The sequence below is a fragment of the Asterias rubens genome, chromosome 11, assembly GCF_902459465.1.
Source record: "Asterias rubens chromosome 11, eAstRub1.3, whole genome shotgun sequence".
Taxonomy (NCBI): domain Eukaryota; kingdom Metazoa; phylum Echinodermata; class Asteroidea; order Forcipulatida; family Asteriidae; genus Asterias; species Asterias rubens.
In genome coordinates this window covers 13,449,107-13,472,588 of record NC_047072.1, presented here as the reverse complement: position 1 = coordinate 13,472,588, position 23,482 = coordinate 13,449,107, and the positions used below count along the sequence as shown (strand labels likewise).

General features: G+C 38.5%; 1 protein-coding gene across 1 annotated transcript in view; it reads right to left on the bottom strand.

Moving 5' to 3' along the window:
* The window catches only part of LOC117296974, an 81,252-nt gene that overhangs the window by 52,479 nt on the left and 5,291 nt on the right, over positions 1–23,482 (bottom strand). Inside the window, exons 5-24 of the mRNA XM_033780076.1 lie at positions 21,168–21,338; positions 20,511–20,540; positions 19,971–20,046; positions 19,245–19,330; positions 17,746–17,851; positions 16,521–16,684; positions 15,405–15,655; positions 14,766–14,928; positions 13,526–13,737; positions 12,349–12,453; positions 11,156–11,317; positions 10,567–10,720; positions 9,676–9,894; positions 8,388–8,587; positions 6,365–6,542; positions 4,494–4,952; positions 3,037–3,063; positions 2,242–2,579; positions 1,295–1,433; positions 556–788 (exon numbers count right to left, since the gene is read on the bottom strand). Of these exons, the coding sequence (XP_033635967.1) occupies positions 556–788; positions 1,295–1,433; positions 2,242–2,579; positions 3,037–3,063; positions 4,494–4,952; positions 6,365–6,542; positions 8,388–8,587; positions 9,676–9,894; positions 10,567–10,720; positions 11,156–11,317; positions 12,349–12,453; positions 13,526–13,737; positions 14,766–14,928; positions 15,405–15,655; positions 16,521–16,684; positions 17,746–17,851; positions 19,245–19,330; positions 19,971–20,046; positions 20,511–20,540; positions 21,168–21,338 (3,473 nt within the window). The remainder of the gene's footprint in view (positions 1–555; positions 789–1,294; positions 1,434–2,241; positions 2,580–3,036; positions 3,064–4,493; positions 4,953–6,364; positions 6,543–8,387; positions 8,588–9,675; positions 9,895–10,566; positions 10,721–11,155; positions 11,318–12,348; positions 12,454–13,525; positions 13,738–14,765; positions 14,929–15,404; positions 15,656–16,520; positions 16,685–17,745; positions 17,852–19,244; positions 19,331–19,970; positions 20,047–20,510; positions 20,541–21,167; positions 21,339–23,482) is intronic.

Sequence of the window (23,482 nt, the reverse complement as noted above, 5' to 3'; positions counted from 1 at the left end):
CTGTGTAATGCGCTACTTGGCTTAATCAGAAAAACCATCTCTGCCCTCACAGGTACCCATACTCCTGGGTGGAGAGAAGCACATAGTTACATGTAAGTGTTTTGCTCAGGGACACAAGTGTCATGACCATGACCCAAACCCACACTCTGATGAACAGAATCAAAAGAGCTCGAGTTCGGTGCTCTTAACCGCTTGGCCACGACACCCTACGAAGATTAGGATAAAGGTGTGGTGGGATTAGAATGAGTAACAGATTAGGGGTAAAGGTTTGAACAAGATGACTTTATTGAGAGAATATAATTAGCAACAGCAAACTGCTAGACCCACCAAGAGGACATTTGGTATAAATGCAAATAGGTAGCGCATCAAGCTTAATCAATCACAAGAACCATCTGTGCCCTCACAGGTACCCCTTTACACCTTATATAACTTATAGTAGGTTGTATTCCTCAAGGACAGAAGTGTCAGACTGGGATTCGAACCCACACCCTGCTGAACTCGAAGTTGAGTCCGATGCACTAAACCACTCGGCCATAAAGGGTTTGATCTACTTACTCCCTGCCCTGTGCTGGTGATGTAGGAACGTCCAATAAGAGCGTACGTAGTTTGTACAGCAGTTGGACGCCATACTCCCAACATAAACGATTCAGGCATTGCTGCAAAATATCTGACCCCTTGAACATGGCCATTACGCCCGAAGGGTCGATCAACAAACAAGATGGCAGTGCCATCTTCATCTGCTAGTGAGCGAGACTCCAAACCCACACCCTGGTGCTCATCATCAGCATCTGTGAAAATAAGAGACAAGTGCTCAATTTTCATTTGTTAAAGGATTCAGGTACTTTTTCAAAATGTCCACGGATTCACATTAGACTTACACGGTTTGAAGATAATGATAGTCGAAAGCTTCCCTTCAAATATTACTTACTGAGGTGCTGTAGTTTTTGAGAAATGAGTAAAACAAGTCACAAAATAATTTTGTCTCAGTGAGGCGAAATTGTTATAGCATGTCAAAGCGTATTAACCAGTTATGGTATTGAACCATAACATACCTTAACTGAATACGTGTACATTTTTACATGCTAAAACTGAGACAAAAATTATGTTTGTAAGCATGTAAAAATGTGCTAAGGATTAGGTCTCATAATAATAATAATAACTCAAAAACTTCGTCCCACTCACCTTGCATTAAAAATACTTGGCGCTTTGTATCCTTTGGAAAAGGCGCATTATAAATACGGTTACTATTATTATTAACAAAGCTGCAAATGTCCCAGTGATTGTGATATCTTACCATCCCGTCCTATGATTTCCACTCTCATGCTAATTGATTGTGTCCATACTGTAGGAATGAAACGTACGTATCTCACATTCACGGCTTCCTTGAAGAAGTTTTTGTTGTGTGCGTGGAATGAACACTTTGAGTCGAACAACTGACAAAAATAAACAAAAAAACATTCTGTATGAATGACGCTGCCTTTATAACAAAAGTAAGTACCACAACTAATGCCCCATATTTTTGACCGTATGAGGGCGCTCTGTTTTACTTCCGGGGGTTTACGCTTTGTTTGCAGTTTTATCATCGGTCAATGTTTTAAGGTGATTTTGAGATGGATTAAAATGGCTCCTTTAAAAGCCTTATTGTCCAAGATGGATATGAAGTCTGTGGTGGTACTACTTTATTTTGGGTATAAACGAGTATATCCCTGAAGTGAAAAAACAAATTGCAAGCGCCCTCACATAGGCAAAAATATGGGGCATTGGAGTCAGATTTGAATAGTACGACTAAAAAAGGTCGAGCTTTCACCCACGACATGAGTTACAAAAATGTTGAGACGGAATCATTGACACTCAAGGGGAGAAATCCAAGACACGGACATTTTTGTTGGATCTACTTCCAAGTAATACAACAAGCTTGTTTTTATAACAGTGAATTCTTGCTGGTGTTTATACAACGTACATTTAAAAGCCCAGTAAAAGTACACAATTTTGTACAAGTTAAAATATGCACCCAACTTACAGTCTATGCATCCCCAGACCTGTATGCTTCAATTTTGAAAGGGCAAGGGCACCAAGGAATTTTCTCCTTGTTAAAGGGCACCTTCTGAGGAAATTGTGAAGTTCTACTGGAGCATTTCAAGGGCACCAGGGCAATGACCATGGGGCACGGAGGCATTTGCCTCTGTTGCCTCCGTGAAGATCAGGCCTTCATCCACCATTTTTTCAGGTATAAATACTCACTTCATCTCTACCATCTTCATCTGTTATGTATTCAAAATCATTCCCATCGACGCTGACTTGAACATGGAATTTCTTCACGCATCCAAATAGATGATCGGCGTCATCATCTACCATGCCGCAGTGACCTTGCGTCACCACACCAATGACGAGCTTGACTTCAGTAAGGTCAACCTGCAACCACTGGTCTTGGTTGTTGATATTTGCAGTCCATGTGCAGGCACCATCCGAATTGTCAAGACGTCCCCTGAATGCTTTGAAGTCTCCTCTCTCTGTAGATGCAGTCATTGATGAATCGAGAATCTCACCTGACTGTACCCCGAGGTAAGTGTTGAACATAACTGTGAATTGTATTTGAACAGATACATTCAATTTGTGGGATAAGCACAATAAATAAACAAAATGATGTTACACCCGTTTCAGAGAGGCACTCCAGATGTGCACCGGACCAACTTCTGTAAAAGCCAATTTCAAGGCTTACTTGATCAGAATGCTTCTTGGTCATAGCATGAAAAGTTTGATTAAGCAACTTAAACAATTTTGCAACAGCAACATTTGTGCCGCCGACGTCCTGTTGGTGGATAGCCTGAATAAACAAACTATCTTTCTCCATCGGGTGATTTTATGTACTGCTTAGTGGTTTGTGTATGTGTGATAGTTGTGCGCTCGCTTGCCATGTGTCATTGCACACGACTGATTCTAAACATGCAATTCTAAACAGGGATTTTTGTCTCCCAATTACTAACAGTACCGGTACCCAAAAGATCAATACATACTTAGAGAATATGATTTACTTACATGGCTCCACTCGCCTTCCATTTGATGCTGTTGAAAAAAGGAATGTAACTGTTAAATATTTTATGTACAAATAATTTGAACCAAAACTTTGGGATGCCCATGAAGTCACCTGAACCTTTTGGACATTGACAGCAAATACTTAAAAGAAAAAAACATTTGCACAGAGTGTAGGCAATCCTGTCTGAAATTACCCATCCAAAGTATGACATTTTCAGAAAACAGGTTATTCAGGGTCGGGTTTCAGCAATTTAGAACACCCTTTGTCCGGTTTACAAAAGTAATTTGGAAGTATAAAAGCACAAAATCCACCTGCAGGTCTTAAAGGGTATTATGCACTTTTTCCTAACAAAAAACACAATGTCCACAGATTTACATTACATTAACTTACACACTTTGAAGATTATGATAGTAGAAAGCTTCCCTTGAAATTTTACTTACTGAGGTGCTGTAGTTTTTGAGAAATGAGTAAAAGTAGCATGTAAAAACGTATTATCCAGTTATGCTATGGTTTTGGTACAATGTATAATATCATAACTGGTTAAGGGGATTTTACATGCTAAAATAATTTTGGTCTCATGAGACAAAAATTATTTTGTGACTTGTTTTACTCATTTCTCAAAAACTACACAACCTTAGTTAGTAATATTTGAAGGGAAGCTTTCCACTATCATTATCTTCAAACCCTGTAAGTTTAATGTAAATCTGTGGACATTTTGAAAAAGTACCCAAATCCTTTAATGAAACACGAACAAAGTCAAAAGGAGACGCCAAATTAATGATAACTTGAAATTAAAAACTTCTTGCCTAGAACACAGCAGTATAACACTAGCATTTATAAACCCATGCAATAAATTTGGAAAGTGTAAAGCACAGATACAACTAATCCAAACCTCCAAATAGTTAACTTTTAAAGGGAACGCATACCTTTGGTTTTTAAGGTAGTGCCAAAAATCCAGAGAGGTTATGTTAAGGCGGGAATATTACAAATTTGGAATACAAAATCTGAGGAAATTTTCTGACCATATTTTTTCTCAGATTCCAATTTTTATGAAAAAAAACCCTGACCATATTGTTTCTCAGATTCAATTTTTTTGTGAACAAAAAACTGACATCATTTTCTATAACCACATTGGAAGTAAAATGATTCTCAAAATGTTTTAATACCATCGAAAGCTGATGTACATGTACAACTTACCAAGTAAGGTTTTATTGCCATTCATTTCAAGAGTGAATACCAATCACCTTCCCTTTAACCATTTCATATTGCATTTGTATTGTATTTTTTTACTACATGTTCTGGATTTCCTCTTAGCTTAGGCTTACGTTTCAATTTGGGTTAGTGTACATGTTATTGTTTGTATTTAGCACCATGAGCACTCTGATGGATTTGTGCGCTTTTTAAAGTTTTTACTGTTATTCTGATTATTACTATTATTACCCCAAATAAAAATACTTACAATCAAGCTCCCATTTCACTGAGTATGACCTAAGTGTGTCTAGAGCTTGGAAGGACACCTCTGTCGTTGGTTCCAAATTATCAAACAAAGGAGCTTCAAGGACGCGCCCAACTTCAGTTTCAAGATCGTAAAACACGGTTCCTGTATCTGACATGATGCCGACAAAGTCTCCTGCCTTGACCGGGATCATTTCATTGTCCTCAAGAGACAAGTCCATGGTGTCATCATCGATGGTCAAATGTGCACTTCCGACAATGATGAACGTGTTGACAACATCGGGATGTTGACGGAAGACCAAAAAGTCAACCTCTTCCATTAGTACATTGCTCCTTTTTATTGTGAAAGAACGGATGTAACCTTCACAGATAATTGGCAGTTCATGGAAGATAACAACATGGCTACCTTCATCGACTTCGTGACGGACTTCTGCCTCATGGCCCATAAACTGTGGACACAACGCTAAATGAAAGATAGAAAATAAGACAAGCACATGTCATTTTTTGGACAACAACATTCTGCCTCTAGCTACTGGGGACAATTTCATAGAGCTGCTTAAGCAAAAATTTTGCTGAAGCACGAAAACAGCTCGCTTATTTTACACATGTTACTGGCCAAAATGTTATGCCATATACATTGATTGTGACTGGTAATTAGCTGTTGTTCACTTAGCATAACAATTGAGTGGAGTCTTGGCCGGTAATCTGATTTTACTAAGCAAGGATTTTTTTGCTTAAGCAAAATTTTGTGCTTAAGCAGCTCTATGAAATTGGGCCCTGGTATGACACTGCTCTAGCAATTGCAAAGGTCATGGGTTCAAATCCAACCCGAGTAGTATGCCTATGATTTTTTGTTCAAAGAACTCAGGAAAGTACTGAGTATACAGTGCTAACCACATATCAGTGTTTATGGGTAAAAACCAAAATGAATAGCAATATTCTATTCAAACTTTTGGACATGTTTAAAGACAATGGACACTATTGGTAATTGTCAAAATCCAGTCTTCTCACTTGGTGTTTCTCAACATATGCATTAAATAACAAGCCTGTGAAAATTTGAGCTCGATTGTCATCGGAGTTGCGAGTATGAAAGAAAAAACACCCTTGTCACACAAACATGTGTGCTTTCAGATGCTTGATTTTCGAGACCTCAAATTAAATTTGAGGTCTCGAAATCAAATTCGTGGAAAATTACTTCTTTCTTGAAAACTACGTCACTTCAGAGGGAGCCATTTCTCACAGTGTTTTATACTATCAACCTCTCCCCTTTACTCGTTACCAAGTGAGGTTTTATGCCGATAATTATTTTGAGTAATTACCAATAGTGTCCACTGCCTTTAAGAGCCAAGTGTTTTTCCTTCACACAAAGAACTTGCTGCTGCTATGGTTTTATAGCAGTTTAGAAATGTAGCATTCATTCATTCATTCATTCAACCTTTGACTGTTGATGGATGCATCTGCTCTCAGGGAGCTCTCTGTCCTCTCTCATTTGTATGAGGGTGGCAAACTTTTGGACTGTCCAGAGTTCCTTTGTCAGTTTCTTCGCAGCTGCACGAAAACATATGGCCTTCGCTCATTCTCAAATTCTTCACCGTCACTCTGGAACAATATGCCGCACAACATCAGAACTGCTCCAAACAAGAACATTTTCAAACATCTCCAGAAAACTTACCTGTTTACTCATTAATATTTGTTAAGCGCTTATGGACTTTTGTGTGAAGCGCTATATGAGTGTCGTTTATTGTTATTATTATATACTGTTCCTTGGAGAATGGTTTTGGACAGGGAGTCTCAAGATGGTCTTAAGATGTTTAGAATAGTAAACTGCCATCAGCCCCTTACCATTCCCCCATTCCTATAACCAAGCATTCTTACCTTCACATCTAAGTGTACCATCACCCGCATAGTTACTCTCGCAGTGACAGCCGTGGACAGCGTTCTGTGAGCCGCAGAATGCATGACTCACACAATTGACGGGGAAACAGGCTAGTCTTCCAAAATCTTCACATGCGCAAGACTCAGTACAATCTTTTGTTATCCAATGCTGGCCAACCTATACAACAATAACCCAAAAATACTTCAAGGTGAGTGGGGCAAAATTTTTGAATTGTAAGACCTAATCCTTACCACATTTTTGTACAAGGAAGTAATTCAGTCCTAATTTCGTTGCTAACCCATAAAGTATGTTTTCTATTCAGCCAATATTGGTATCGATAGTGGTAAGCACTGCTGTTAAGTCAACAATGCCCGCCCCCCCCCAAAAAAAAAAAAAAAAAATAATAATAATAATAATAATAATAATAATAATAATAATAATAATAATAATAACAATAATAATAATAATAATTAAATAGAAATATTCACCAATCATTTTGTATGTACAACAACATTCATTAGTTTAATACAAGTAATACATGAGTGCAATGGATAAGATATTTTGTATCAGTTACTTTGCTGTAAAACAATATAATCAAGGGGATAATAGAGTTTGTAAAAACGGCCGTTGTACCAAAGCTTTCTGTCGTGTAAGAATGTGTGATGCACATCGCATGGTCAAACAATACAGTCACCAGGTTGTTTACTGTTTATGTCAAAATAACAATGTAACGAGAGGAACTGGACACCTTTAGTAATTGTCAAAGATCAATATTCTCACTTGATGTACCCCGTCATATGCATAAAATTACAAATTTTGACTCAATTGTCATCAAAGTCGCAAGAGAATAATGACAGAAAAAACACCCCTGTTGCACACACTAGTGTGCTTTCAGATTCCTACACAAGGCTTCAGCTGAAGTCTTTCATTATTTGAGAGAGAAATTACCTCTTTCTCAAAGACTACGTTACTTTAGAGGTAGCATTGTTTTATATTATCAACAGCTCTCTCAGCGTTCGACCTTAACGCAGGTCCGTTGGCCAAATGCCAGTAGAAATCGCGGCGGACCAGCTGAAACACCTTGCCAACTGGTCCGGCTGACCAGTCAAAAATATCGGCAGCGGTACTACAGAACTATGACTATTTTTAAAATTATTTTCAGGCTCGTATGCTTCTTCATGGATGTTGAAACTTTTTTGATGTCTACTTTTTGTTGGGGGTTTTTCTGGACGAAAGTGGGAAGATTTTGGGAACTTCAGTACGATGTATTATGTTTATGAATACTTATTAAAACTACAATAATAGGCAATGTTTATACATGATAAAATAACTTGAGTGATCGCACAGAACCCTTCCCCACAGTAGATTTGAAGGCAGTACATAAAAAGTTAATGATATTTTAACAGTCGTTTTTAAAGTGTTTTTTGGGGTGTTTTTTATAGTAAAAACACTATTTTTTTTTCTTCATAAAAAAGTTCTTCTTACTTAGGAATACTTTTATGTCGAGTGCTTATAATAAACCGTGGACTAAAAAAAAACTACCTAAATAAAGATCATTTTTCTCTGACAAATAATTTGACCTGTTTTTAAATTAATTTTAATAACATTGTTGTTATTACATTTCTAAAGAAAAAATACTCTCAGATTAATGAGCCGCCTTACGAACACAATAACTTGGTACACATAAATAAAGTATGGCTTCCAGTGCAGTTAAGTTGATGTTGCAATTCATGTTGAATTTTGAAATAGCGACGATCGATGAGCAGTTGGTATACAACAGTATACTATTAGTTTAAAAAAAAATAACATAATGAATTGACGGACCAGCCAAAAACCTGGTGGACCAGTGAAAAATCAAGCCAACTGGTCCTACTGGCCAGTTGAAAAAAAGTTAAGGGCAACCCCTGTCTCTATTGCTTGTTACCAAGTAGGTTTTTCATGGTAACAATTGTTTTGAGTTATTACCAATAGTGTCCAGTGCCTTTACGATATAATTAATATCAACTCATCATCATGACATACCTCGTAGTAATCATTTCCATATCGACAGCCGCATTCAGTCTCAGGTACAGGAATGCCATTCTGCAACACAAATCCAGCAATCGGTTCACACCCTTCCACGCAATCCATGTCACATAACTCACGCACAACGGTTTGGTAACAAGTTCTCTGGCAGCTGCTGGCACAGATGGAATATACAGAACCTAGCGGGCAGTTGAATGCTGTAGGGATAGAATAAATATGACAAACAAAAATCTGTTTACAAGTGGAGTGGTAGAAGCATAGGAGAGCTGAGAAGAGCAGCGATTGAAAGAGAACAGGTGATGGCGGCGACTCCAGGAGTGCGCCCCCATTATAATTTGAAGATGAGGTGGCCATGGACGCAGGTCTTTGCTAAAGTAACACACAACCGTTAAAATGACTCTGTGTTGCATTCACTCTGTGAACATTCCTTATGTTTCGTACACTTAAAGGGACACGTTGCCCTGGGTCGGACGAGTTGGCGGTATAAAAAGCATTTGTAACCGCTTGTTATAAAATGCAGATGGTTGGAAAGACGTTTGAAAAGTACAATACTATGATCCACACAAATTTGCCTCGAAATTGCTTGGTTTTCCTTTTGCTTTGCGAACTAACACGGTCGGCCATTTATGGGAGTCATTTGACTCCCATATGAATCATTTGACTCCCATAAATGGCCGACCGTGTTAGTCCATTAGGTAAACGGAAAACCACGCCAAATGTCGAGGCATATTTGTGTGGATCATTGTATTCTACTTTTAAAACATCTTTCCAACCATATGCATGTTATAGCAAACGGTTACAAACGCTTTTCAAAGACCAACTCGACAGGCCCAAGGCAACGTGTTCCTTTAAGAAAAGAACTTTTCTTCAACACTGTAAACAGTTTTAACACTACATACAAAGGTTGGCCCTGAGAACAAAAGAGGTCCAAATAGTGTAGGGACTTCAAACTACGAAAGTTCACCTAAGATATTACTTGCTGAGGTGCTGTAGTTTTTGAGAAATGATAACAAAGATAAATGTCGTCTCTGCAGACGCAAATTATTTCAGCATGTACAACTTATTTACCAGTACTTGTATGTTAAGTGACTCTCCTGAAAACATCTGTCTGTGATTTTCACTTTTTTTCCTCAAAAACTTGATGACTAATGAAGCTGAAATTTCTACAGGTAAGTTATATTAGATACATTTTCATTCACAGTGAGTAGGGATTCATGTTATGGCCAAAAACTTGATCTGCAAACCGTATGAAAACCCATAATGAAATTTCCTTCTGAAAACTCACGGCATTCAAGCTCGGCACGCCAGTCCACAATTGCATTGGCGGACATGATATAGTCTTGACGATTCTCTTGAATGATGCGGTTTGCGTATTCTTCCATGTTGGCGCAACGTATGAGGTCGTCGTACTTGTCTTGGGAACACATGTCAAACACACAGCTGTTGAACATCTCCTCGGAATCGAATGGGTCCTGTCCGGCGGGGATGGCGAGGGCAAACACAGCTACATTCGGATTAAAAAAACACAAAACATTTCTCAAGTTTCTGCAAACATTATTGAATTTCTATTCCTTTTTTTTTAAACAATAAACTTTTCCGGATACCCCCGGATGTGATACAAATATTATTGAGAAAAAAGAATAACGTGTTGCAAACAACTTACCAACAAAAAAGGACCGATGGTATAAATGCACAAAAAATAGTTAACGGCCTGCGGTTTTGACGCTAGCAGTGACTTTCTCGAAGTCTAACAGAGATTAGAGCCGAAGTGTCAGACCATTCACTTTTTACGCAGTCAAAAATACAGAGCATTGAATTAAAGACACTGGACACTATTGGTAATTGTCAAAGACCAGTCTTCTTACTTAGTGTACCTCAACTTACACATAAAATAACAAGCCTGTAAAAATTTGAGCTCAATTGGTTATCAAAGTTGCGAGATAATAATGAACACCCTAAAAAAACACCCTTGTAACACGAAGTTGTGTGCTTTCTGATGCTTGATTTCAAGACCTCAAAATCTAAATCTGAGGTCTCTAAATCAAATTTGTAGTTTTAAACTATCAACAGCTCTTCATTACTCGTTACCAAGTAAATTTTCATGCAAAATATGTTTTTGAGTAATTACCAATAGTGTCCACTGCCTTTAAGTCTCAAACAAATTTAAGCCATTTACCATTGGGATCTCTGATAGGTTCACATGCCTCTTTGGCTCTCCTAAGTAATTCTGGGTTGTCCTTGCAGTGGCTGAGTGGAACGCAGTCTTTACAAGCTGGACATTCAAATGGATTGGCTGTCCAAGATTCTCCAAAGGCATTGATATCATCAGTCTAAAACAATTGGAAATTCAAAATACAGACATAGAAATCATACTATTTATAGGAACATTACAGGGTTGGTTTTTGCTAACAAATCAGTTGCTGGTGACAAACCCATAGAAGCTTGAGATCGATCGACCTTCATGGTCATGAGAAAATAATGAAAAACTGATAAACAGATTTTGCATGACATTGCTTAAAAAAAGAACAAAATGCTCACTGAGTGAAAAACTCCAAACGGGAAATTGGTTTTATTTATTTCTTATCAAATATAGCATTTCAAGGGATGTTTTCTACTATCGTTATCATTAGACCGTGTAATTTTATGTAAATCTGTGAATGTAGTTGACTGTATTTAACTAATGTCACCTACAGTAACGAAGAGGGGGAACGAGTGCAGTTAACTTAGGTCTGCCATACCAAAGAACTTGTTTGATTCCTACTTACTGTTGTGCCGTTCGACATGACAAAGGGATCGTCTTTCTGAGCTCTGATACTTCCACACAAGCCGCACATGTTATCACCATAAATCCCCTTCTCAGCAAAGATCTTGAAAACTTCACTTCCATCCCACATCACCTTCACACCCAGTCGTTCATTGGTGACAACCTAAAATACCATGCAAACAGTTTGACAAGTTATTTCATACCATTGTAGCAGGATAGCTTTGTTTTAAGGCACTATACACAATTGGTAATTTTTAGCATAAAAACCTAACGAGTAATGGAGATCTGTTGATAGTACCAAACATTGTGAGAAACGGCTCTCTCTGAAGTAACATAGTGTTTGAGAAAGAGGTAATTTCTCACTCAAAAACACAATGTATAAAAAGCCTGTTATTGGGGTGTTCATAAAAAGTTACCCTGTCATTGTAACTAATTTGAAATGTTCCGTATCAAATTTGGATGTAATACAACTACTTGGTGTGTCTTGGCTGAGCGGTTATAAAAGCACCAATTCAAACGCTGGTGTTTCTGATCAGCTGAGTGCATGGGTTCGAGTCCCAGTCGTTACAGCACACAAAGCTGTGCAACAAGGGTGTGTTTTCTTTCATAATTCTTGTTGTTTTATGCATATTATGTTGGGATACACCAAGTGAAAAAAAATGGCCTTTGACAATTACCAACCGTGTCGTGTGCGTTTAACCACTTCAAGTCTGAACTGATCAATTGCTTCTGACTTAAGTCGACGGTTCATTACAACCGGTAAAACTTTAGTGCCCTCAACCTTTGGCTTTCCACTTAATTTTACCCATACAAAGAAGGGCACTCGTAATGGAGAACATGCCTCGCAAAACACTATTTTTTTCTGGGATAAATTTGTAACCATTAGAGCCCCTCTTTAACCACTTCCTGCGGGTAGTCAGGTTTGTTCCAGTTTTGGAATAACATTAAATACAATACAATGTTTCCCTTCATCCTATGATCTGCCATCTTTTAAGAGGAATATCAATTCCTACCTCCAGCTCCACTGAGTTTCTGCATGTCTATGTTTTGTTTCCTTGTAGCCCTTTACCTAGAGTGGCTTTTAGCCTTGTTTTGGGCGAACTTGCAAAAAAAAACAAAAAAAACAAAAAAAAACAATACAAAACAATTAAAATGTGAACCGACATGTAGACAGTCAAAGCGTTCACAACTTACCAAAAACTTTCCGTCAAGGTCAATTTTGGTGTCTTTTACGCCGCATGGAGCATTGACAAGTGCTCCATCAATTTGAACTTGTTTTCCTTGAGCGAGGACGATATCCTTGTGACAAAGAAAAATTATCTAAATTGTTACAACAAATACAGTATTTCGTTTCCGGGGAAATCTTATGATTGGAGAATCCAGGTTTGTTCAGTGGTTTTTTTTCCTGCCTATCACCTCTATGGACCCGGGTTCGAATCCCACCTCAGACTTGGTGCCTTACATGCAGATTCATTACCTACCTGGGCCCAAATTCATCAAGCTGTTTGGCAGAAAACACTGCTTGACAAATTTCTTTGCTAAGCCAAAATTGAGTGGTCTGTTGGTCAATACAATGTAAACTTGATGTAATTTTAGCTGGCCTGTTTCTGTTAGGCTACATTTTTCAATTCAATTCAATTCAACTCAATTCAAAGTTTTATTCACCATGCCCAGCATGAAAATCACTTTCTTCGTTTGCACATTAAAATACAGTAATTAAAAATAGCAGAAAAAAAAATACATATTTTTTAGGTTAATGCACAATAGTCTTTACAGCATAAAAACTTAATTGCAATCATGATACATCATTAAAAGTTAAAAGATAACTTTTTTAAATCATCAAAAGTTAATGTTTCTCTGCTTAGCAAGTTATTGTGCTAACAGGCTTTATGAATATGGCCCCTGATTGCATGGGTTTTTCCCCCATGGTGGGGTATTCACTGCTACTTCAAAGTGAGAGCTACCCTTAATCGATTTGGGCTATCGACCCAAACCAATTGTCACAAGGAGCAAAAGTATATTTTTTCCAATGGTTTTGTACGGCTGTTGTTGATGTTTTTGAATAAACAGAGTGATATATCTCAACTCAAGAAAAATAAATACATACAATATGAAAAAAGTGTACCTGTCTTATTTTGAGTAAAACTGATTGAAAATAAGATTTCAATGGTTGTGAAGAAGTATGAGACAATTTAATTTGGAGAGAGACTTTTTTTCTGGTTTTTTTTTTCCACCGAATTTGGGAAAATACTATTTATTTATTTATACTGAGTATAAAGTGCTAACACACATCGGTGTTTATTGGTAAAATCAAAACGAATATTCTTTATCCCCGATGCAATTTTAACATCTATTAAATATTGAATCTCACCGAGCCTCCGATTTTGAGCTCCATGCCACGATTGTAGGATACACGGTTGTTCCATGAGGCCACCTTATTGACCCCAACGACCCTGAAAAGGAAGTCTTTATTATCGACACAGGGGGTAGCGAGTGTGTATTTGCACATGCCCTGGTAGTCAAAGTTCCTTCCGTTGAATCCTGTGTAATGAGGATCACCCCATGCACGGCACATCGCATACTCTGTTATAAACAAATTTAAGAAACAAAATCAATTAAATAATAGCATGTTACCAAATTCTGCCCCAACCGTCAAAAGACACGATGCTACGTAACAAGGTAACAAGATTCATTGGCATGTCTGCATGGTTGTTGTAATAATACATCAGAGTCAGTCCTCTTGTTTTTCTGATAACTGGTCCACTCTGCACTGTGCTATGAAAGCGGCTATTGGTAACCAATGATGCAAGCAGCCTCGATAGGCCTGTCACATATCTTGGACTAGACTAGTCCGACTATCATGAACTAGTGTGCGTTCTATCAGCATAAAGCCTGATTCATACTTCCTGTGAATTTTGACGTCACAAGTTTGCAATGAATAAGTTGCATCATCAGTTGACTTGTACTCAACTCCAGTGAAACATTCGCTGCGAAAACAGCCCTGCGACGTCAACATTCGTTTCGCATTTGCATTTGAACCGGGCTTTAGTTGGTTAACTGGGGTTCTTCTTTTATAATATATACTGCCTCACAACACATGACCCAAACGCCACGACAAGGTGATAGCTAGTGACGCTTAACTTATGAGGGCTGACGACCCAAATCAACTGCCACCAGGAGCACATAGCCACCTACTCCCGGGGCTGAAACAGGACTACCCTCTTCGTCTGTAAGGATGTAGGCATGGGTATCATCCACTAGGAGCCTGGCTGGTAGAACAGAATGCACTACCTTCCAAACTTTTATGAAGCAATAGGAGACTTTCCAACGCTAGGCGGCAGCAGACATACCGGGTAAATTCCCATTGTTTACGTAGTTCTGAACATGCACATAATTCTGAGAACAATGGATTGACCCGGTAAGTCTGCTGCCCTCTATCGTCCCAGAAAGTCTCCCATTATGGTATGCTCGAAGGCACAAGTATCATGACCGGGTATCGAAACCACCCTCTGCTGCTGACAACACCAGCGCTTGGGTCAGGTGAACTAGATCGCTTGGCCTCGACACAACACACAACTGCAGAAAAAGAAACAGTGAAGTTTTGCACCAACCTCTCTCGCATTTGTCCCCGAAGAAATTAGCCTTGCATGAGCACTGGTAATCTGATCCACGGAGAGGCAGACACTGGCCACCCAGAGGATTGCAGTCATTATTTTCACAGACATCGTTGGTAAATCGCTTCTTTTTTGGTAAATCGATACAACGATACTTGGCCTACATGGGGAAAAAAAACACACAAAAAACATTCAATAACAATCACTGTTATATTCTTTGAAATTGTGTTGCTTTCCTATAACTTTGTGAACTAACACAGTTCATAATTTGTGTCGCGGCTAAACAGGCCAGGGGCCAATTTCATAGAGCTGCTTAAGCAAAAAAATTGCTTAAGCACGAAAATAGCTCGCTTTACACATGTTACTGGCCAAAATTTCATGCCATATACATTGCTTATGACTAGTATTTAGCTGTTGTTTGGTTAGCATAACAATTGAGTGGAGTCTTGGCTGGTAATCTGATTTTACTAAGCAATGAATTTTTTGCTTAAGCAAAATTTTGTGCTTAAGCAGCTCTATGAAATTGGGCCCAGGTTTTGAACCCACATTCTGCGTACTACAGAACTTGAACCACGTCTCCCCTTAAAAAACTCCTAGCGTTATATCAAAAGTCTGCTGTTAGTTTGAAGGACTCACATGCAAGTACTTGAACGTTCCGCAGCATGGGTTTCCAAAGACTCCATTGTTGACAGTCAGACGACACTGGTGTTTTCCTTGACACTGCAAGCCGACGACCTCAAGAGATTTGCTGGCTGCGCAGTTTGTGGACTTCATGTACCTGTGAGGGCAGTTTTCCTTGGAGTTACGCCCATACACAGCCGACAGGATATCTACGAACCTGCTTCCACAGTTGATATCAGCCTTTTGGTTCTGGCAGGTATGGATTTCTGTTTCAAACAAACGAACAATTAATAACAATAATAGTGGATTCTTACATAGCGCATATCCGTATGCTCAAGTTGCTTTAACATACAGTATTTTCCTGCAAGGTATGTGGGACTACGTGTACCTTTAAATTATGAGATCTACTCCTTTTTACATAACACTATGTAATGGTTCACAAGTTGCTGTGGTGCAATATAATGCCAATCAAACCAGGAACACCGAGGGCTAACCCCTTCCCTTTTCGAAGTGCACACATATAATCTAACAACGTTTAAAATGTAAAAAGCTAAATCTTTTCTCGTAAAAGCATTTGCTTAATTTCGTCATACAGTTGCGACCGCTAGTACGATCCATTGTCTTCTGTGGTAGACTCCGAGTTTGGTATGAAGAAACAAGGCTCGTTTTAAATCTAATATTCCATATCTTGGTAATATCCGTGGTGTAATGAACATAACAACTTCTTACATGTATGTTAGAGTCTAGTCAAGCTTTCAAGATGATACCAGAACAGTGACTTAGTGTGAGCGGCCATGTTATAAGGTGATGCATGATGGGAAGTAAACATTAGACTTGAGTCAGTCTGCTTTTGTTGCATACTGCTACATGCGGAAAGTATAGTTTACAAAGCGTCAAAGAGGGAGTTTTCTTTTTCGAGGACAGATGGTTGTGCGACGATGAGTAGTTTTCCGCCAAACGTTGTCATTTTCAGCACAACGGAGATTCATTCCAAGTACTGTCAACGAAATTGAGGGACGATCGATCTCAAAGCCGACGCATGCGCAGATGACGTCACCATCTGTCGTCCAAAACGAAAGCTCCCTATTATTGAAGCAGACACGCCTAACTGTGATATTTCTGGTTTCTCACCTTTAGAAAAGAAACTGTCAAAAGAAAAAGTTCCAGTGGCTCCATAACCTGTAGAGAATGCAACGTGAGTTGGATGAATTGACCTTGGTGGGTTCCAGCTCAACAGCGAACCGTGCCCCTCACGTCCAAAGGTAAACGTTCCAGTACACCATGACACAAAGAATCTAAAGTGAACAATTTATTAAAGAAAAGTCATAATAATGGGTTTTAGAAAGATCAGATCTTTACAAAAAAACTAGGTTGACACCAAGTCAAATGCCATCTTGCTATAAAAGCCAGGGCACAATTTCATAGAGCTGCGTAGCACAAAAAGTAGCTAAGCACAGCAAAATGACACTGTACAAATTGTGACTAGTATCCTGCTCATTTCTGCTATAGTAGAAAGCAGGTCTATAAACACGGGCCCTGATCAATTGAAGCATTGTTTGAGGTTCCTTGTTTATCAGTGCTTAATTAATTAATTAATTAGTTTTATCTTCTGTTGTTTTGTTTATCCATCCATTTTTATAACACTAAAGAATGATAATATTCATTGTACAAAAGGAACCAGACTTTTTTTTCTTTCTTCCAGCCTCGATTTGGTTACATTGATATGAATGAGAGAAAACCAAGATGGCCGCCCCATGATTACTGTCTATTAGGATTTGCCTCTATGACCAGCCCCTTGTTTCCCTCACCCCTAGACTCGACTCAAGTCCCAATCCTGTAAGAGTCCTTTTGTTTTCGATCCCATCGCCTAACATCAGAAAAATGTTCCTTATGCTTAGGGACCTCTCCCGATAAAACGGGACTTTAATCAAGTCTACCCCACCCCCGTGTCAGGACATGCCCAATTATTGATGGGCAGTAGTCAGATACCCGCTGCCAAAATATAGGATTTGAACTGCCTCTAGCTAACGGGCAATCTCTGCGGTCTAGTTGATATGAAACTGCTCTAGAATTGCAAGGATCGTGGGTTCAAATCCCACCGAGTAATATGCCTGTGATGTTTTTTTCACAGGACTCGGGAAAGTACTGAGTTTACAGTGCTAACACAGATAGGTGTATGGGTAAAAACCAAAGTTAATAAAATTATTGCACCAAATAGTTTACAAGATGTCATACTACCCCCCCCCCCCCCCCATGTTATAACTGGTCTGGGGTAATAAGACAAAAGGAAGATTCTATGCACAAAATATTCAGCATAAAACAAACATTATCCAACTTTAAACTTCAAAAGAATTACTTTTTGGGCTCATCACAGCTTAGAATCGATTCTTCGATAGCACTCTCTGTTTGGCACTGCTTGCAATTTCTGATGACAGTCTTTGAGTTTCCCCACCCACCAATATCTGAAACACAACAATAATAACAACTGCATTTCTATTGACCCAATTCACCTGACATCATCATCAGAGTAATCTTGGATGCACCACTTTAGTGGGCAATGTCACCGTGCGTTATTCAGTGAATCGTGCATTTTAGGCGACGTGACGCTTACACGTAAACCTATTGCCCACCAAGACCTCCAAAAGAAAGTCTCAAAGGGCTCAGAGGAACAAAAGAATAATTATGTATAAGATGAATTGAACAGAAATGTTTTGATTAGAGGGAGATTGTTCCATAAATGAGGTGCAGCAAACTGACAACTATGTTTATCATATGCATTGGTGGCAACATTAGGGATAAAAAGGATGTCTTTGTTAACAGAACGAAGGTTTCTAGCAGGAATGTATGGAGTGAGTTGATCTTTGGGTTAAGGTTGGTCCACTTCCATGACTGCATTTAAATGATTGGAGGAGATTCTTGGGTTATCATATAGGTTGCTTTTAAAGGGTCTGGGTACTCTTCGTAGGACACAAAACACAATGTGTACAGATTTACATTTAACTTCAACGGTTTGAAGATAATGATAGTAGAAAGCTTCCCTTAAAATATTACTGACACATCTAATGATGATAGAAGAAAACATCCCTTGAAATATTTCTGTCTGAAATGTCATACTTGATGAGAAATAAATAAAACAAATTTCCTGTTTGGAGTTTATCGCTGAGTGAGCGAAATGTGCAAAATGTGTAATCGGTTTTTCGCTTTTTTCTCGTGACCCAGATAGCCAATCGATCGCAAACTTCTACAGGTTTGCCAGTTTATGTACTGGTGGATTGCATGAAGTGCTTACACTGCCAGCAACTGTTTTGTTAACAAACCAATTCTGTAATGTTCCTTTCAGCCAGAATTGAGTCACCAGCCAAAATATGTTATGTTTTGGTGATAGGGCTTTTTCTGTGGCAGCCCCTAAGCTTTGGAATGCGCTACCGCTTCACATTGATACGTAGCAAACAGAAACTCATCTCTTTTAAATGTAATATAAAAACCTATCTTTTTAAAACCGCTTTTTAGCTTTTTAATGTCTTCTTCTATGGTCATCTTGCCAGTTAGTTTAGAATTTTAGCATAGATAGGGTTAGAGGCGTCTGTCTCCTGAAAAGGTCAAAACATTAGAGATAGGCCTATATGTAATAAGTAATTAATTAGTTCTCTGTTGGCAGGACAGACGTATCCCCATACTTTTGTTTGGGCACTGGCCTGGTGACCAGTCTTTTTTCTTTGTCTTTTTCTTCCACTCAGTGCTTTTTAACATGTGTTTTCTGCGCCTCTGATCATTTTGTATATAAGGGGTGAAATATAAATTTTGAATATTATTCTTATTCTTATTATTATGTTTAATCGTTTTCATTTTGCTTACTCAGTTCAATAAGTTCAGCTTGTTCTCCTTCTTGCTCCGAGAATCCAATGAAGGCATCGTTGCAAGCCTGAACTTCAAAGACAATTCTGCAAGTTTCAAAAGCCATAAATTAATGTTAAGATACTATTTTTCCACCTATGTTTGCTTATTTATTTTTTTGACATTTATTTGGAGCCACAAACAAACACATTTTAAATGAAATTTTTAAAAACTGTTAAAGGACTTTCACCATAGCAAAGTTTTTCCCAAAGACTAAAATTTTGAAGGGAAAAGAAATATTTCATGTGAAGAATTTTAATCACTGTTTGGTCAGATCTAATAATGAAGGGTGTCGTGGCCGAGCGGATAACAACACCAAACTCAAGCTATTGTGATTCTGTTCAGCAGAGTGTGGGTTCGGGAGTCGTGACACTTGGTCCCTAAGCAAGACACTTAAACAACATGCTTCTCTCCACCCAGGGGTAAATGGGTACCTGTGAGGGCAGAGATGGTTCTTGTGATTGGTTTAGCCGAGAAGCGCATTTGCACAGGCTATATGCTCTCTAGGGGAGCTGAGACAGTTTAAGGAATGAATTGTATGACCCAGTGACCCGGGCCAATAATGTTTGCAGCGCTATGAGACGTCATTTACGTGTAAAAAGCGCTATACAAAAAATGGTTGTCATTATCATTATTGTTATTGTTTTTATTATCATTAACATTATTATTATAAACAAAGCTTAATACCTGCACTCTCCGGGCTTGATTCTGGGAAGGTCATAGCGGTACTGGTAGATTGTATCAGTGTTGAAAACGGGGATTTCTGTGAATAAAAATAACATTTGAAAACAAATTTTAGTTAGAAATTTGCAGTCTATAAAGTGTGACGCCAGATATTCAAGCTAACACAGGGCTACACAGATCAGTTGGTAAAGGGCAGATACCTTAAAAAAGTTAAAAAAAAGTATGCGGCCCCAAATGGAATGCGGACGGTGACGATCAACTGGTATTTTTTTTTTGGCCTAATCTGGAGTTCATTGCTTCAAACCTGACTCATTCTTTTTTTTTACACCGATGTGTGTTAGCACTGTATACTCGGTACTTTCCAGAGTTCTTCGAATAAAAATCACAGGCATATTACTCGGGTGGAAAGACCCTTGCAATTCTAGCTCACACCTACTAGACAAAGGGTAAACATTACTATATCTAATAAATAGTAAATTGTTTTGTGAACAACCCCAAAATATTATTCTTTTAACTATTTTAAGATTTTTAATTGTCACCTACCCTGTTCTTTGTGAGTTGGGCCTCCACTACCTGTACAATGAGTAGAGAGATTAAAGTGAGATTAATTGTAGCACTCTTAAAAACTAATCTGTTGATTTCATTCCAAATTCCAAGTCTAAACAAATCAATACAGCTTCAGTTTAACGAAATGACAGTAATTTGTAATATTTGTTTTGGTTTTTGTAATGACTTTCTCAGGGGTGAAGAATACTGTTTGTGTGCTTAGCACTGTATACTCAGTTCTTTCCAAAGTGCAGAGGAAAACAAAATTGCTGGCCACACAGCCAAAGTGGAAAAAAACTGCGACTGTAATTAACGGTTCGTAGCAAACACGTTTGCAACACACAATCAAAAATGGGTCATAATGGCCTTTTGGCTGACAGTAGCTTACTTCTGGTAAGCAGTAAGCACCGTCTTTTGCCTAGCTAATTTCCATGCTTATTGAAGTCGAGGCCCCGGGCTTGATTTCTTAGAGCTGCTTGAGCACACAAATGAAGCTTTAGGCACAACAAAATTATGCTTACTAGAGTAGGGTCACCAGCCAAAAAGGCATTTCTCATGTACAATCTGTGGCTGGTATCCTGCTCTCTTCTGCTTTAATAGCAGACGACACTGTTAAGCAGTGGGCAGCTGTATGAAATTGGATCGTATACTTACATCTGATTGGTCCCAGTTTGTAGAATCCATATTCGTTATCTGTAAGTGTTCCAGTGTCACCAAAGTGCAGCTCAGTTACCGGCAGGTTATCTTTGTCATTCAGGTATCCGCTGTCTATAGTCAGCTGATGGGTGTTGCAATCAGCGTTACACCGCTTCTTCTCAATACAACCTGCATTAATCAGTAAGACATCAAGATTGTTTAACTCTTTGCGAAGAGACCTCTCCTAGAACTAAGATTGGTATGGTTTCGACTCCACTAACCTCATAATGTCAACACTAGTCCCAGGGCTCGAATTTGGGGGAAAAAACACAAGACTGCTAGTCCCAGGGCTCCAAATTGGGGGAAAAACACAACACTGTAGGGCTTGTAGCTCAAAATGTTTACTAGACCAGAGAATAATTTTTTACAAGAACGAAAGCAACATGAGAAGAACACCATCTACACAACTTCACATTTGAGCTGTTTTTGGAATAAGAACTAAAGAGAAGATTTATAAAAAAATTCTTATGGATATTATTTCATGACTCGACGGAGTTGAAAGATGTCTGCATTCATCAGTTTGAATTAAAAATGCAGTGAGGTGTTACTCCAAAATCACAAGACTGCCAGTTGTGTACAGTGGTAAGTTTACTGGTCCGAGCCTAAAATCACTGGCCTCAGGTCTATGGTCCAGTGTTAATTTCGTTGTACCCTGGCGTACATTAATCATTGTCAAGTTAAAACGGCGGGAGCTACGTATGGATGGGCTAGTAAACACCAACCTCCAACTTGCTCAGTGGGCTACTAAAAACTGTGTAACCTACTTGTTTAAAATATTCACATTTCTTCCTTTTCAGATGTGATTGTTAATTTTTGTTTATATTTTAATTTGTTTTTGAGTGTGTGAAAGTAACTTTATTTTACCAGTAAACTAATACATCTAAAAAAAAAGATACATTTATTATGACAATACAACAGTTTTAAATCTCCACCGCCACTCAGAATTCTCAACTTTATCAGCTACCATATCAACATAACATATCTATCCTTTCAAAAACAAGTATGACTGCTTCGATGTGTAAAAACATGAATCGCTGGTTTGATCATGGTTTGAGATTGACCTCATTCCTACGCTACGCAGTACAAACACAAGGATGGGGTTCGCTCTGCGATCTGTTTGCTCTGTTGTTCAATTAACTTCAAGTTCAACAGAACTTACCTCTTACATATCAGTCTCAAATAGCGCGAACAACAGTCACATCGGGTTTACATTATATAGGTTAATCCCAACCTAAAACCAAGGTTTGCAGAGTCAATTTTGGAGACCGTGGTCGTTCAATGTTTATTTATGTTTGGTACCCAGACGAAAACAGGTTAGCATAGAGAACTTTACGTTCATTGTATTGGAACCAGACTGAACAGATGTATATGAACGCCTAGTTATCAATTTTCTTTTTAAAAAGTTTTTAATCATTGAGAAAAGTTGTAACTTTTATTGCAAACTTACTTTTCCCCCCTAATAGATTAATTTTAAGCATTATTCACCGTATGATAGAAATTAAAATTAACTATAATTGTTAAGATTGAATATAAATAGCGCCACCAATAGTTTTTGGTAATAACTCCAAGTAGTATCCCGAACATCTGACGTCACACTTCGAGCATTGTAGACAGTGGCGGCCCACTCTACACTCCTCGGTGCATGCAACAAGAAATACTGATGTGATATTAATCTTATTTGTATTGTTAATTGTCCAACAGATACAATTGTTAACTACCTGACTAAATAAAAAGCAATTAAAAAAATAACCGATAATTTGCCATAGCGCCCTCACTAGTTCTCAATTAACAGCAAGGCGAAGCACAGGATAACTTTATCTACGGTGTATTAGCGTCTCGCAACTTGGGTCTTCCAGTATAATTAGCTACTTTTTATACAAGAAAATAAACCTCAAGTTCTATATATCAATGAGGAAACTGACAATCGGTGACCCCATCAGGGAAAGCTGTCCGCCGGAGAAATAATTATATATTAAAATGGGCTGGAGAAGGATGATTCAAAAGAGGGCGCTAGCTGTCATACGTAGTCTGTACATACGGTTCGCCATAATGGGGGAGAGAATCTCCACGGCCCGGTGTCAGATGCAAGTGTCCGACATGCAATACTGTCCGCTCCGAACACTTTTGCATATGCAAACGTGTCCGGGGTTATGCAAAAACCGCCCGGTAGACATGACAACTGTACATGAGCGTGCATGCACTGAACCTACGTACTGCAGCATGCAAGATCATTCACGTATTATGATTGCAGCGAAATACCCAACGATCGAACA